The 15,876-nt window shown below is 47.4% G+C and overlaps 1 protein-coding gene across 1 annotated transcript in view; it reads left to right on the top strand.

Moving 5' to 3' along the window:
* Positions 1-15,876, top strand: part of MACO1 (macoilin 1) — a 67,331-nt gene that overhangs the window by 45,427 nt on the left and 6,028 nt on the right. Inside the window, exons 7-10 of the mRNA XM_004592236.3 lie at positions 6,167-6,325; positions 8,388-8,570; positions 11,224-11,344; positions 13,364-13,538. Of these exons, the coding sequence (XP_004592293.1) occupies positions 6,167-6,325; positions 8,388-8,570; positions 11,224-11,344; positions 13,364-13,538 (638 nt within the window). The remainder of the gene's footprint in view (positions 1-6,166; positions 6,326-8,387; positions 8,571-11,223; positions 11,345-13,363; positions 13,539-15,876) is intronic.

Raw genomic sequence — 15,876 nt, forward strand, 5'->3', positions numbered from 1 at the left:
AAAAATAACACCTCTCTCTCTCTCTCTCTCTCACTCTCTGTTTCTCTGTTTCTCTCTTTTCCCCAACACAGTGACCGGACCTTAGCTGATATGGAGCCAGGCACATCTTCTGTGTCTGCCACCCAGGTGCACGGTCCCAGGGCTTTCGACCATCCTCCCCTGCTTTCCCAGGCCACAAGCAGGGAACTAGATGGGAAGTGGAGCAGCCAGAACCTGAACCAGCAGTGCCATATGGGATGCTGGTTCTTGCAGGTGGAGGATTAGCTAGATAAGCCATCACACTGTCCCAAAAAATGAACACCGTTCTTGTACACAGACTCATGCTTTGCCATAGGCTACCATAGTGATGCCGATGGGGCAGGCCTCTTTATTTTATTTTATTTTTTAAAAATATTTTAATTATATTGTTGACATTCTTTACATAGTTACGGTAAAAAGGTTCAGGGGCTATAGGGAAGTGGGTAAGACTATTATGTCCATATTGTTTCCTTCTTGTATCTGAGGTAAAGGGGGATATTGAGGGAGAAGCCCCACCCAGTTTCCCACCCTCGCCAAGTCCCGGATGTGGGGCATGCTCTGAGATCCTTGCTCAAGTGGTTTTAATAGTTCACCAGTTATGAATCGCTGCCATTTTCGCCACTCCCAGCTCCGTGAGGTTGGTGAAGAATCCACTGATTGATAGAGTCTTCCTTTGCCCAGTATTTCGCTGCCAACATATAGCTGAGGTGGTTGATTGACTTGTTCTTTCTTCTGTCTTTTCTTGGCTAGGGTTCTGAGTCCAGCAGTTCGATTGGGAAGATCCCCGCAGAAACTTTGAGGTGTTCCCAGACCAGATTCTTGTATGTTCTAGCAAGCACAGGGGCCGGCATAGTCTATCTCCATGATCAGCTGGTGGTTGCAAGTGCTGGATTGGTTCTGGTTTCAGTCCCGACTTGCGGGGCAGGCCTCTTTAAAGGTAGAGACTGGCCCCATAGAATTGTGTGAGCAGGACATGCATTTAGTTATGTCCTGGCTAGGCCTGAAAGTTTGAGGCACGTCTGGTTCAATGTTTGCTGTTTTGGGATTAAAGGATAACTCTTGAGGGGGACTCAGTTCTGAACCTGTAGATGATTGTTTTCACTATTCTTTTGGTCCCTGTATGCTAACATTATTTGCAAAAATTGCAAACTATTACTTCTGCCTCGTTTTCTTCCTGATCACCATCTTCTAATTTTGGGTGCAGCTATTGACATTTCATAAAATTCCATGAATATATTTGAAGATTTTTCATTAACCTCTTAACCCCATTTAATCGGCTTTCTTGGTGCTTTGCACAAGTAAATTATGTGTCTACATTTTACCTAGGAAATGCTGACCTACAGTACCAAAAGATTAAGTATGCCATTAAGGCAAGTAGTGGTTATCTGCTTAATTAATGTTCTTAGCACTTGATAGGCTTAATTCAGTTCATTTTGCCAATTCACACAGTTCTTCTAAAATTCATGACAGACTTTTTTTACTGAGTAAATGCAGACATATAAATATATCTTAGAAAATAGGATCATCTTATACATCCATACAATGGGGTATCATAATAATTCATTATGAAAATTATCTATGGCCCAGTGTGATGACTCAGTGGCTAAATCCTCACCTTGCATGTTCCACGATCCCATATGGGTACCAGTTCATGTCTTGGCTGCTCCATTTCTCATCCAGATTCCTGTTTGTGACCTGGGACAGCAGTGGAAGATGGCCCAAGTCCTTGGGACTCTGCACCCAGGTGGGCAACCCTGAAGCTCCTGGCTGCAGATCGGCTCAGCTCTGGCTAGTGGAGCCACTTGGGGAGTAAAGCAACAGATGAAAGATCTTTCTCTCCATTTCTCCTTCTCTCTGTCAGTCCACCTTTCCAATAAAAATAATTTTTAAAAATTTATTTTATTTTTATTGGAAAGTCAGATGTACAGAGAGGAGGAGGAGAGACTGAGAGGAAGATCTTCCATCTGATGATTCACTCCCCCCAAGTGGCTGCAATGGCCAGAGCTGATCTGATCTGAAGCCAGGAGCCCAGAGCCTCTTCCGGGTCTCCCACGCTGGTACAGGGTCCCAAGATTTTGGGCTGTCCTCAGCTGCTTCCCCAGGCCACATGCAGGGAGCTGAATGGGAAGTAGGCCACCGGGATTAAAATCGGAGCCCATATGGGATCTCGACGTGTTCAAGGTGAGCACTCCAGCTACTAGTCTACTGTGCTGGGCTCATAAAAATAAATTTTGAAAAAATAATGATTTAAGTTGTGAATTTTTTTTTAAGATTTATTTATTTTGTTACAAAGTCAGATATACAGAGAGGAGGAGAGACAGAGAGGAAGATCTTCCATCCGATGATTCACTCCCCAAGTGAGCCGCAATGGCCGGTGCTGCGTCGATCCGAAGCCGGGAACCTGGAACCTCTTCCGGGTCTCCCACGTGGGTGCAGGGTCCCAAGTCTTTGGGCCGTCCTCGGCTGCTTTCCCAGGCCACAAGCAGGGAGCTGGATGGGAAGTGGAGCTGCCGGGATTAGAACCGGCACCCATATGGGATCCCGGGGCTTTCAAGGTGAGAACTTTAGCCACTAGGCCACGGTGCCGGACCCAAGTTGTGAATTTTTAAGGTTAAATTAATGCTTTCTGCTGAAGAGTATAGTATTGCATAGCATAAATTGTAAAAGTAACAAACGCTTTTCACTCAGCCACTTGACTGTGTGGTTGTTAGCACTGTGCCTAGAGAGTGGTACTCCTTGCGCTGGGGATACTGGTACCAGCTTAGAGGGTTTCTGCAGCAGTTTGGAAAAACAGTCCTTCAGAGTTTTATACAGTGAATGATCAGTTTGGAAAATCATGTGGTGTGATAGTTCTTTCTCTTTTGAGATGGAATCACGTGTGTTTCAAATATTTGCTTATTCAAGTCTAACACGCGTGCAGAGCAGTGCACAGTTCTGAGGTGTTTAATGTGTGAATTTGTCAACTAGCATAAGCATTCATGTGAATCACTCGTTTTACTTTCTTTTAAAAGAAAATGTTTTTATTGTCTTTTTAACGTTGTCTGCCCAGGTCAGAGGGATACATGCCATGTTAGCCTCTGCGTTTTCCTTGTGTGTAGGGGAGCAGAGGAGACTGCTCCTTGCTGTCAAACTACAGCAGCACCTGGGGGTAGGAGACGGCCGTTTGATGACGCCTTAGAGACCCTCATGTGGGGAAGAGTGTTCTAAGGATGCCACCAGAGTGGCCTTGATCATCCTGAGAAGTTGTTGGTTTCTTTGCTCCAGGGTTGAGAACATCTTTCCAAGGTCTACTGATCGGCAGAGTGCACCTCAGTGCATCCACAGACCCAGGAACGTGCTGAGGGCTTGGCCAGGAGAATTTGCTTCTCTCCCTGTCGTGTAACACTTGCCTAGAGACAGGGCCGCCCCTGCCGGGTTCAGTTTACTGTGACTGGCTTGTGCTGCAGTTCCTCTCTGAGGATTCCCCTGCTGTTGGGTGGCTCATGGTCCCCAGAATCCACACTTACACTTTTCGCGTTTTGGTATCAACTATATTAACTCATTGGGATTTTTACATCTTTCAAGGAACTCTAGAATTTCCCTCTGAATAAAATTGTTCTTAGTTTGTAGCAGAGAAATTGGCTGTTAACCATTAAACAACAGAAGAGGAGTAATAAGGACAAAATCAGTGACCTCTTAGCCGCTGCACATGCTGTGTTTCTTGCATTGCCAACTAGGGCCCCGTTGGAGCGCAGCAGGCTGGGGTGGGGACTTGGCTCCTGTGTGCCCCTGTGTGTGACCCTGCTTCATTTGCTGATGAAGAACAAAGTCAGTGACTGTCCACAAGTGCGTCATCCTGAACCCCTAGACCATCCTGAGCTTCACTTTCTGGGTTGGGCATGAGGGAGTTACAGCTCCCTGGGAGGGAACATCCACCTGGAAGGTTAATGTGCCTTGCTGAGGGTGGCACAACCTTGGCATCACTGCTCTGTGTAGATTCCTGATCTTGAGCCCCCATTCCTTGACAATACTAAGTCCCTGTTCTGCTGGAGAAACCACCCTTTTCTCCCAAATGCAAACCACGGTCTATGAAATCAGCCTCTCAAGAATGTCAGTTCACCTGCCATATTCTTCAGCCACACTTACGACTAGGGATATCTTGACAGCATGAAGCTGTCAGGGCACATCCCAGAGTGACATCCCAGACACTGACAGTTCAGAGTATGTTCTCCTGGAATGACTGGCCATGGGAATGTGTGTTGTGTGGTCAGCTTGTGACGCTTCCGTGGGGAGCTGGGCCTCGCAGCACAAGGTCTCCAGGCCATGCTCCAAGGCACTGGTCAGGAGAATTGGCTACTGAAGCCACAAAATGACTATTCTCAACAGCTGATGATTTGGATTTTGAAATTCTTTCCATGTTGCTGGGAGGTAGATGAGCACATCAGAATGTTCTTTGATTTGCTAAGGGAGGTCAGGCATGTGCATTGAGCAAGTGCTGACCACTGTGGTAGGCCTTTTAGTCCTCAGTGTTTATTAAACATGTGTGTTGAGACTTCGTCCATGGAGCTGCCAGTTTCATGGAGAGCTCACTGGTGATCTTGGTGCTGTTGGTGTGTTCATTCTTTGATGTACCTGCCAGTTTGTGTCCAGATGCAAAAGCTGTCACCTTGACCTGCATGCTGCACCTGTTCTACTTCCCATCCTTCCCAGCACAGGCCATCCTTGTGTCACAGATTCTTGGCTGGTCCTGCCTCTGAGTTTGGAACCTGTCGCGGCTAGCTGAGCCGGCATAGTAGGCACGGCGAATGTCCGAGCGAAAAGCAGCGACACACGGAGACCATGATGGTCTTAGAAGTGCTGGGAGCCGTCTGCCCCTAAGCCTCTTTATTACCATATTATATCCTCTTCCCCCCAAGCCCATTAACAAGACAATAGGACGCCAATGAGTCTGTGAAGGCCAGGTGCCACTGCCGTAGGCCCGATTCCTGAGTGCTCAGCTAAAGGAATGTATCAGCTCCTCACTCCTCAGCCCACAACAGGAACCTATTCCCCTTGCTCGCGTTTACACAGATTCTTCACTTTTAAGGTCCTGAGTTCCCGTCTCCGCCTAGCCTTTCTCCATCTCTACTCCACAGAATATGGGTAGCACTGCTCCTGATGAAGCTGCCTGATGAAGCTGCAGTTTGGCTGAGAGAGGGCTCTGCAGCTGTCGCTGGGGACAGCCCTGGGCCGCAGCCATTGCTGGCTCAGATTTCTTCTGCTGGACAAATGGAAATGGCAGTTGCACTTAGCCCATGATTGTACAGATGAAATGAGTTCAGACCATCCAGATCTCCAACAGTACTTGGCACAGCAGTTCTTTCTAACTAATAACTGTTATTGTTACCCCTTCTAGCTTTCGTTTAATCATAACCTGCCTTGTGTTATTTTTCAGTTATGTGTCTCTGCCCCACTGAAATTATAAAGTGCTCTCACAGAGAAATACACTTGATTGTACCTGTTGTGTTATCTTTTCAGTATGACTTGTACATTTATTGGTCTCCCAGTACACATGGCTTAAAGTGAGACTCAATTAGAGTAAAGAAAACAAGATGTAGCCTGAGTCGGCGGTGCTCGAAGAATAAAGATAGGCCTCAGTTCCCGGATGGAGCTGCTTAGGATTCTCAGGGCACAGCCACAGCTGCGTGGAGTGTGGTGTGCTCTTTGCCTCCGTCACAGCATCTGGGAACGGGTGTAGCAAGGGAGCCCACGGGCTAGGAGTCTTGCCAGTGCCAGGAGGGAAGCTCAGACAGTAGATGCTAATCTGTCAGAGTATCTCAGCAGTGTGCGATGAGTCACAAGCTGTTTGTTTTCACACGTTTCCTTTGCTGGGAGGCATGTCTTTTTCCTGATAACAGCATGGGCACTCGGAAGCCCTGCCTTTCCAGTGGCAGTGTTCATAGACATGGAGGTGGACGGGTGGCTCTTGGAAGTTACCCCTAGTGGAAGGAGTCAGGAAACACTGCAGGAAATTGGGCCCTATTGACGGATTTTGTTGTGAGTTCTGGGGCAGGCAGGAGCTGCCAGCAGGGGCCTCTGCCATCCCCCCAGCAGCCCCAGGTATCTCAGCTAGGGTTGTTGCTGAACTCTGTGGCTTCTTTCGCCCTGATGAAACTGTTTTTCCTTCTAGGCTGGAACAAGACATTAAAAAGTTAAAGGCTGACCTGCAAGCCAGCCGGCAAGTGGAACAGGAGCTGCGCAGTCAGATCAGCTCCCTGTCAAGCACAGAACGAGGAATCCGCTCTGAAATGGGCCAGCTCCGGCAGGAGAACGAGCTGCTACAGAACAAGTAAGTGCCCCCTTGCTCCTGGGCCTTGAGCCCAATGCCCGGGGACATGGGCTCCCTTCAGCTGTTATTTCCAGGGATTGGAGCACAATTTTTGTGCCTAGGAACCTAAAGTGTTTGAATAACATGTTTTAAATGTGAGAAATAGTCGGTGCACATATGAGATCTGCCCTAACTTCGTCTCAACAAAACAGCATCACTGTTTCTCTTCTCATTTAATACAGTATCTTAACTTAAAAGTTATTGAGTCTTTGTGATAAAATTGATAAGAAGTACTTCTGCCACAATTTAAAGATTTTTCTTTTTTTCTTTTTTTTTTTCAAAATTAGAGTTAGATCTTTGGCCACTGGTTTGTTCCCTAAATGGCTGCAACAGCCAGGGCTGTGGAGCTATGGAGCTATGGAGCTTCCTCCAGTTCTGCCACCTGGGTGCAAGGATCCAAGGAAAATCTTGCACTGTTTTCGCAGACACATTAGCGGGGAGCTTGGTTGAAAGTGGAGCAGCCAGGACTCGAACTGCGTCCTTAGGGAATGTGGACATTGCAGGAGTCAGTTTGATCTGGAACTGAATTATGATTTTTATTTATTAGAAGAAGCAAGCAAAAATCCAGCTCTGCATGTGAATTCTTTTGAGTTTTTCATTAATTCATTCTGGAATTACTTGTTGATTCACTGTGGGTCTGACTTACTTTTTCAGTTGCTAAACGTATGTGGGAGTGATTACTGTTACAGACTCTGGTTTTTCCTTACTGAGAAAGGAAGCCAGTATTTTTTAAGGACCATAATTTTAAAAACTAGAGCATTATGTCTCCATTACTTCTGGCCAGTATTTGAGGTGGTTTTAGCGTTGCTCCCTGTAGGCCCTCTGCATGGTTGGCCCCGGTGGTGAGAGGGAGCACTGCGAGTGATGGGATGCAGTGATGGGCATAGGGCTGAAATTTCCGACTGAAATTAGGCAATCCAAGACTTTTGTTGTTGTTGTTGTTGTTTTTAGATTTATTTATTTTTATTGGAAATGCAGATTTATAGAGAGAAAGAGGTACAAATAGATCTTCCATCTGCTGGTTCATTTCCCAAATGACTACAAAACCAGAGCTGAACCGATTCAAAACCAGGAGCCAGGAGCTTCTGCCGGATCTCCCCCATGGGTGCAGAGTCCCAAGGCTTTGGGCCATCCTCCACTGCCCTCCAAGGCCACAAACAGGGAGCTGGACAGGAAGTGGAGCAGCTGAGACATCAACTGGTGCCCACATGGGATCCCAGCGTATGCAAGACAAGGATTTAGCCACTGAGGCATCATGCTGGGCCCATCCTGGGATCCTTAAGAGGCTAAGTTGAAGCCACTTAGGGGACACTGAGCTCCTGGAAAGAAAAGGCCGCAGCGTAACTGTGGTGAGGAAAGACTGCTCCCCTCCTGCCCTGCCCTCAGCTTCAGGGAGCCTGTCGCTGCAGTGCTACGTGGGCCTTCTGAAGTTCTTGCTCAGTGGGACACTAGACTCATTCTGCAGTAATGGCCTTGTTGACGTTGAGTTCTGTCAACTAGTGACCTTTCCAGCACAGAAGGTGGGTCTATCTGATGAAGCGGGTTGTTTCCTGGTGTTTGGGAACTGTTAAATGCTGGTGGCAGGGCTGACATGTGCAGTTTAGTTGACTTTTGGACACTTGGGATTTGCTGATCAAACCTTCTGTTCATTGGGCTTTGTGACACAGCGAATGAAGCCACTGCCTGCAGTGCCAGCATCTCCTGTGGGTGCTGGTTCCAGTCCAGCTTCTTGCAAATGTACCTGGGAAAGCCGCAGAAGTGCTTGGGCCCCTGCACCTATGTGTGAGACCCAAACCGTTTCAGGAGTGAACCAGCAGATCTAGATCTCTATTTATCTTTGTCTCTTTTCCCTCCCTCCCTCCCTGCCTGCTTCCTTCCCGCCCTTTCTCCTTCCTTCCTTCTTGCTCTGTGTAAATATCTTTTAATAAATCTTTTTTTTTAAGAGATGCCCTGTTTCTTAATTAAGAGCTTTTAGTGGGTGTTTCTCACTGTAAAACTGTGTGTGACAATTATTTCCATATAGGTTACATAATGCAGTGCAAATGAAGCAGAAAGACAAGCAGAATATCAGCCAGTTGGAGAAAAAGCTAAAAGCTGAACAGGAAGCCCGAAGTTTTGTTGAAAAGCAGTTAATGGAGGAGAAAAAAAGGAAGAAGCTAGAAGAAGCCACTGCTGCCCGGGCTGTTGCATTTGCTGCTGCGTCTAGGTATGGCTTCACCTGAGAACGGAATCCAGAGTGCCTTCCTCGAACCAGGACAGAGGGGAAGCTGGTGCCTGGGGCAGGACTGGAGGCTGAGCAGCACGCACGGATGGGTTACTGTTAAGCAGCATTTCATTGTCTGATTTACATTCTGTGCAGCCTGGTGCTCTCTTCCCTTTGCCTCCCTCGTCTAGAGCGCAGGGTGAGGGCGCCCCACCCGCGTACTGCCGTGGTGGACAGCACACCCAGCCTCCTGCAAGGCTGAGGATCACTGAACCTGGAGACTCCATCTGGGGTCCTGGCCTTAGTGGAGTGATTGTTACACTGTACTCTGGACTGGGGGGGAGGCAGGGTGGTGCTAGAATTTGGGGCTTAAAATGGAAGGAAGATCCCGGACTATACAGAATTGTACGATAAATTTCAAAAATAAAATTTTTAAAAATGGAAGAAAGATAAAATCTTGATATGTCAACAAACTGTCAAAGGAGGTAAGAGTGAGTGGAGTGTAAATCTCTGTTAGCAAGCACTTAATATACAAAATGATGAACCTTGGGGATCATGTCCTGTGTCATTGTGCAGCCGGAAGCTGATGTTCTGCAAGGAGTGAAGACAGTTGGAGATCATCAGGAGTCTTCTGAACTTTTTCCTTTTTTTTTTTTTTTTTTTTTTGCTTTTGTTTTTGTATTAATGAAGTCCATCTATGTAGTGAGGAGCTGCCCTAGGTTGGCAAATGTAATGTCACGCTCAGTTATTATTTGTTTCACTTGAAATTTCCAACCTAGTTTGTATCTATGTGGTATAATTCAACTGTAATTCTTCTTGTGTACTTCATTGTATCAAGTAATTTACTTGTCCACCTTTGGCTTGTTAATAGCCTTTTGGGGGTCCTGGCATGTGCAAGTGCTTGGCGTATCATCAGTGTCCTTTGGAGAAGTTGCTTGTCCTGTGCCATGCTGCCTCACCACCACCACCCCCCCGCCCCCGGACGGCAGGCTGCAGATGGCTGAGCGTGGTTGGCCCACATCTTGGTCAGCCTGCCTGAAGGCGGGGAGCCTTGTTTCAAGGTGCCCCCAGGTTTCTGAAGCCCTTGCAGGAAGTTTTCTTGAACAGAAGTCTGGGTGTGGCCTGTCCTTTTTGACAGATTCCCCTAGGGACACTGCGACACCGTAGCTGTGGTGACTGTCGCCCTGGTCTGAGAGTCCATCTGCTGCTGTCCTTCTCTTGTTGGCCTCCTTCTGCTTCTAGTTAGGCTCGTCTGTTTTGCTGCTAGCCTTGGCCTATCGTGTTGGCCAGCCTCATGGAGAGCTGTCTGGTCTCTGCCAGCCTTTGACAGCACTGCCGTTGCCACTAAGCAGAGGATGCCTGGTCTCTTCCCCTTCTCTCTCTAGTGCCTAAATGCTAAGCAGTCTTACAGCTTAGCCTGGTCCTGGCGGCTGCCTCCTGTAGCATCTTGTCATAGCCAAGGAGGCAGCCAAATGCTTCTCCCTTTTTCTGTCCTCCAAGCTAGCAGCAACTTCGAGATTCCACAAAGGTGAAATTCTCAATATAGGGCCCCTCCAAAGTGCAGGGAGCTTTTCCCTGGTTAATTGCCCCCTGCTGGAGACAGTGTGTGTAGCCTTCTGTCTTGCTCAGCTGAGGGTGCCCTGTTGAGTCACCAAGGCCTGGTGGGGAGTGTGCTGAGAGGAAAGCCAGAAAAATCTCTGTTCTTTCTCATTTTTAAAAAAAGTTTGATTGATTTGAAAGGCTGAGTGATAGAGAGGAGAGACAGAGAAAGATCTTCCATCCACTGGTTCACTCCCTGAATGGCTTTAGAAGCTGGGACTGGCCAGAACAAAGCCAAGAGCCAAGAGCTTCTAAGCCGTCACCTGGTAGCAGGAGCCCAGGAACCTGCGTCATGCTCCAGGGAGCTGGATCAGAAGTAGGGCAGCCAGGATTCAGACCACTGCCCATGTGGAATGCTGATGTGGCAGGTGGTGGCTTCACAGTGCCAATCCCAAAAACCTCTGTTCTTACTGCAGTTCTGTGATCAACAAGCCTCAATGATGTTGAAGTAGAATTATATCTGTGGAGCCTCAGTTTTCTCATCTGGAAAATGGGAGTATACCATACGTTGATACAATGATTGAAGAATTTAGTTCCCCACTCCTGTAGGCAATAATTATTTTTGATAATGATAATTGTCAGAATTATCAAAGTCTAGAGAGAATGAGTGCATTGAACCAAAGCTAAAACTGACAGGCCCTAGCATCTAAGAGAAACACCAGCTCGGCAGCGTAAGTGCACTTGGCCCTCTGCTTCCCTGGTCTGGACCTGTGTGGTTAGCTAGCCACAGGTAATAATATCTGGGGGAACTTGCATCTGTACTGAACCTAGGCAGGCTTGTGTTTTTTGTCGTAGTCTAACAACCAATGGTCTAACAACCATTTAAGCGGTATTTCCATTGCCTTGGGTCAGAGGTGATTTAAGGTGTGCAGGAGGAAGGTGGCCATGGCCATGGGCTGTGCGTGCTAATACCATGCCTTTTTATGTAAGGGACTTAAGCATTATCAACATTGGTGTCTGCAGTGGGGGAATTCCTGGAACTTGTCCCCTGCATGATACCAAGACCACCATAGCCTGTGGTTTTTAATATCCCTTTGCTTCCTTCTGTTTTCAAAAGGGGAGAGTGCACCGAAACCTTACGGAATCGCATCCGGGAACTCGAAGCAGAGGGCAAGAAGCTCACGATGGACATGAAGGTGAAGGAAGACCAGATCCGAGACCTAGAGCTCAAAGTTCAGGTACATCGAGCTCTGGCCACTGTGCTGCAGTGTGGAGGGTGCACCTCTTGAGATGGGCCACATAGCATTACCCCTGAGACTCCGTGTCACATGTGGATTTCAAGCTCCTGTCCAGCTCACTTCAAGTCCTATTTAATAAACCAGATTTGAATGCAAGCTTGGAGGTCAGCATTTCCTGGATATGTTTTACACCAGGGTTTGTTTTCCTGGAGATTGGTTTAACTTTTTTGGGTTATAGGCCAGATCATTGACTTGAGGAATTTACATGTCTCTTCTTAGCCCTGACCCTCTGTTGCCAGGAAATGGACCCTCTCAGAGGATCTGAGTCTTGCACGTTGTGTTGCTTAGTCGTACGTGGTGAGGAAAAGTTCCAGTGCTGTGCATGTGGCCACCCTGAGGGGTGCTCTGTACCCTTACCAGGCATTGGGCTTCAGTTTTGTGAGGGGACATTTAGGACTCAGGCCCTGTGTTAGACAGTTAGTGTGACTTGTATCATGTGAGACTGTTAAGAAATTGCTCGGAGGTCAGGAGAGAGTGGTAGATGCCCTGGAGGGAGAGCCTGGCCTGTGCAGTGGGGTGGTTTCAGAGGAGGTGGGGAGGGGAGGGTTAGTGAGGAAGACTTTGGAGTAGCAGGGTAATATTAGAAGCTCAGCTCGTATCATATGAAAAGAGAGTCCAAAAGTTGAATGCAAGAAAGAAAACGTTTTTTAGGGTAAGCAAAAATAGAACAATTTATTGGATCATGAAATAGGGAAAGACTTTGTGTAAAGCAATGGAATGAATCCTGAAGTGAAAACAGTGGAAAGATTGGGGAAAGTACAGATACTGTAATAAATATAAATAAGGAAATAATACTTCTAACATATAATAGCTCATGAAATTACTGAGAAAAAGATCTAAATAGAACTAAGTAAAAGATGTAAACAGGTAATTCACCAAAAAAATATAAATGACTGATCAGAAGGGCAAGAATATATATCCTCATCAATCCTGAAGACATGTAGATTAGAATTAGGTCTCCTTGTCTCCTGTGACGTGAGCAAAGCATGTCATGAAGACAACAGTCTTGGTGAGGTTGCTGCGGCGTGGACCTCCTCCCTGGCTGGCTGGAGTGTCACCTTCTGCAGGGGATTGTGTGCTTGTTCAGTGTTTCCTTCCGCGGGTCCAGCCTCGGGTGGCCAGCGGTCAGTGGACAGCACTGTTTGTGACAGCAGCAGAAAACTGTTACAAGATGGGAAACAGTCTCAGAGGTTTACTTAGATCATGCTGTGTATCCAGGCAAGGATATCTTACCGCCTTTAAAAATACTGCTTTCAAAGAGGAATTGAGATTATGTTTTTAAGAGCCCTACTTATAACATCTTTTACATAGTAGATACTGTTCCATTTAGGCTAACCGACATGCATGTGAATAAAACAGACCAGAAAACATCAAGAATTTTAGTAATGGATCATGAGATGCTTTCATTTCTTCTTTGAGCTCTGCAGTTTTAAATTCTCCAATATCTGTCTTTAAATGGAGAAAAATGAAGTCTGTATATGTTTATTGGCTATATTACCAATTATTTGAAGCAGGCTTATTCTATAATTTTCCGTGTCAAAATAACCAACATTTTTACTATTTAGTGCAGGTTGACAAAAGAGTTTTTGCAAATTTGACTGCAGTATTTGCAACTGACCAGCAAGGAATACATTCTCTGGTTCTGAATTAGGCTTACAAGAAACTGGTTTAAAGGCAAGATCCCTCATTACCTAGATACAGGCCCTGCACTGGCCCCACACAGGCCCCACTCAGCCCAGAGGTTGTCTGCTAGATGGTGTTGGATACAGGGCCACCATATGGGAGCATCCAGCACTTTCTCAGAAGTTGTGAGCTTCAAGTCCTTGAGTGTGTGTCCTCATGGCCAGATCAAGAATAGTAGGAATGATTTTGTGATTTCAGGCTAATTTTTAGAAGGCTATGCCCAAACTAGCTTGTAGCATTCTATTTTGGTGGTGTTGATGTGGATGGTTTTGACAGGAGCTTCGAAAGTATAAGGAGAATGAGAAAGACACGGAGGTGTTAATGTCTGCCCTCTCCGCCATGCAAGACAAGACGCAACACCTGGAGAACAGCCTCAGTGCAGAGACGAGGATCAAGCTGGACCTCTTCTCGGCGCTGGGGGACGCGAAGCGGCAGCTCGAGATTGCCCAGGGTAAGGAGTCGGCGAGCCCCTCCTGGGCCTGGGGCAGAGCCTGCATTGGAGAGCACACCTTCCAGGGCTCTGAGTCAGAGGCATTGCAGTTTCTTAAACTCAAGTGGTTTGGTAGGTTCCTTACATGGAGCTAGGGGTCCCTGGGGGTGGCTGTTTGACCTAACTCTTTGAATGCCCGTGTCAAAGTGCCTGGGTTTGAGTCCCAGCTCTGATTCTGATTCTGGCTTCCTGCCGGTGCACACCTGGGAGGCCGATGGACCGAGAGAATGAGTCCCTCCAGTGGGAGCCTTAAGATCAAGCCCCAGCTCCCAGCCTGGTCTGACCCAGCCCTGGCACTGTGGAGGCACTTGGGGAACGAACTGACAGCGGGGAGCTCTCTTCTCCCTGTCTGTCTCTCAGACAATTAAAATTTAAGAAGCAAAAAAGAAAAAATTGATTTTTAGAAATAGATGTTGGACTCCCACATTAATTTATTCCACGATTGTATTCTGAGATGTGAGTGGTTAGGTGCAGGGTCTGCAGAGAAGGTTCTGTGTCTCAGAACTCACAGTGTTGAAGAGAGCTGTAATGGTCGCCCAAGGGTGCCAGGAGGGCAGACTGGGTGGGTCCTGTGAGGGCACCAAGAGAGGCAGGGACCAAGGCAGTGTGGGCACTTGGAGAGGGCTATTTCCCCAGGGAGCTGACGCTGGCCAAGCTGGGGCTTGCGCGCTGACAGGGGCTGACCCGGGGAAGCAGCACTGTGCTAAGTGTGAGCATAGGAACGTGTCAATGCAGAGGAAGCAGAATGGCTAGGGCCTCGCAGACCCTGCCATATGGTGAGGGTAGCTAGCAGGAGCAGTAGTGGGAAAGCTGGCGAGCAGCCCGTCTGCTTGGCAGACACCAAGTCCTACTATGTGCCAGGCTCTGAGAGTCCCTGAGGATTTGGGGATGGAGCCCTGGCCAGGAGGAACAGGGACTAAGCCAGCTGGGAATGTATCGGATGGCTGGAAGTGCAGTGATGGCCACAAAGCCGGTGAGGCAGGGCTGTGTGCACTTTTGACGTGGTATGTACAGAAGGTCCGTGTCATAGGCAACATTGGAGCAGAAGCCACCGGCGTTTCAGTCACTGGGAACAGCAGAGTCCTGAAGAGGGAAGGCTGCACTGCCCCTGCCTGGCAGGACCCTCAGCAGCCTGGAGGCTATAGACAAGCTGACGGGAACAACATGGGTTTCACACAGGGAAGCAAGGAGCCGCCGCATCAGAGTGTGTGATTAATGGAGCACTGCAAAAACATTTTGAAGTGGTTGACTGGAAGAAAGGAATATTACAGTAGGGGCTGGCGTACTGGGCGCCTCGGGAGAGACAAAGCTGAACATTGCAAGAGCCTGCAGGTGGCCCTATGGGGCACAGTCTTCTCAGGGACTCCCTTACTCAGTTGAAAATTGTTGCATATCACAAACATGTATTTTTGTTTATTGTTTTTCTAAAGATTCATTGTTACTTGGAAGGCTGAGTTAGATTTTCCATCCTGAGTTTGACAGTTTTGTTTTGTTTTTTGTTAGATTTATTTTATTTTTCTTATTGCAAAGTCAGATATGCAGAGAGGAAAATCTTCTGTCTGATGATTCACTCCCCAAGTGACCACAACAGCCAGAGCTGTGCCAATCTGAAGCTAGGAGCCTGGAGCTTCATCTTGGTCTCCCATGCAGGTACAGGAACCCAAGGCTTTGGGCCGTCCTCGACTGACCTCCCAGGCCACAAGCCTGGGAGCTGGATGGGAAGTGGGGCTGCCACAATATGAACTGGCACCCATATGGGATCCCAGCACATTCAAGGCAAGGACTTTAGCCACTAGGCCACCGTGCTAGGCCCAACACTGAGTTTTTATTTCCCTGGTTTGCTGCCCAATGGCTGGAGCTAAGCTGATCTGAAGCTAGGAGCCTCCTCTAGGTCTCCCATGTGGATGCAGGGGTCAAGGATTTGGGCCATTCTCTGCTGCTTTTCCAGGCCATTAGTAGGGTGCTGGATCGGAAGTGGAGCAGCCAGGATATAAACCAGCACTGATATGGGATGCTGGAGCATACTATGTCACTGCGCTGGCCCCCAAAGAGGATTTTTTTTTTTTAAGTGTATGTACCTGTTAGTACGTGCTTGCTATAAATTAAAACTTAAAGCACTTACTTATGAGTTCATTTTAAAATGAACAAATGTGATATGCCAGTGTAAATAACGTGCTTCTGAAAAATAACATGTCCCCCCCCCTCCAAAAAAAAATCAATGAAAAGTGACACTGTTTCACATTTAGCAAATGTCGTTAATGTCTGGCTTAAGAGGACTGTTCAGTTCTCACCTCTGTTC

This window comes from Ochotona princeps, chromosome 2 (genome assembly GCF_030435755.1).
Source record: "Ochotona princeps isolate mOchPri1 chromosome 2, mOchPri1.hap1, whole genome shotgun sequence".
Classification (NCBI taxonomy): domain Eukaryota; kingdom Metazoa; phylum Chordata; class Mammalia; order Lagomorpha; family Ochotonidae; genus Ochotona; species Ochotona princeps.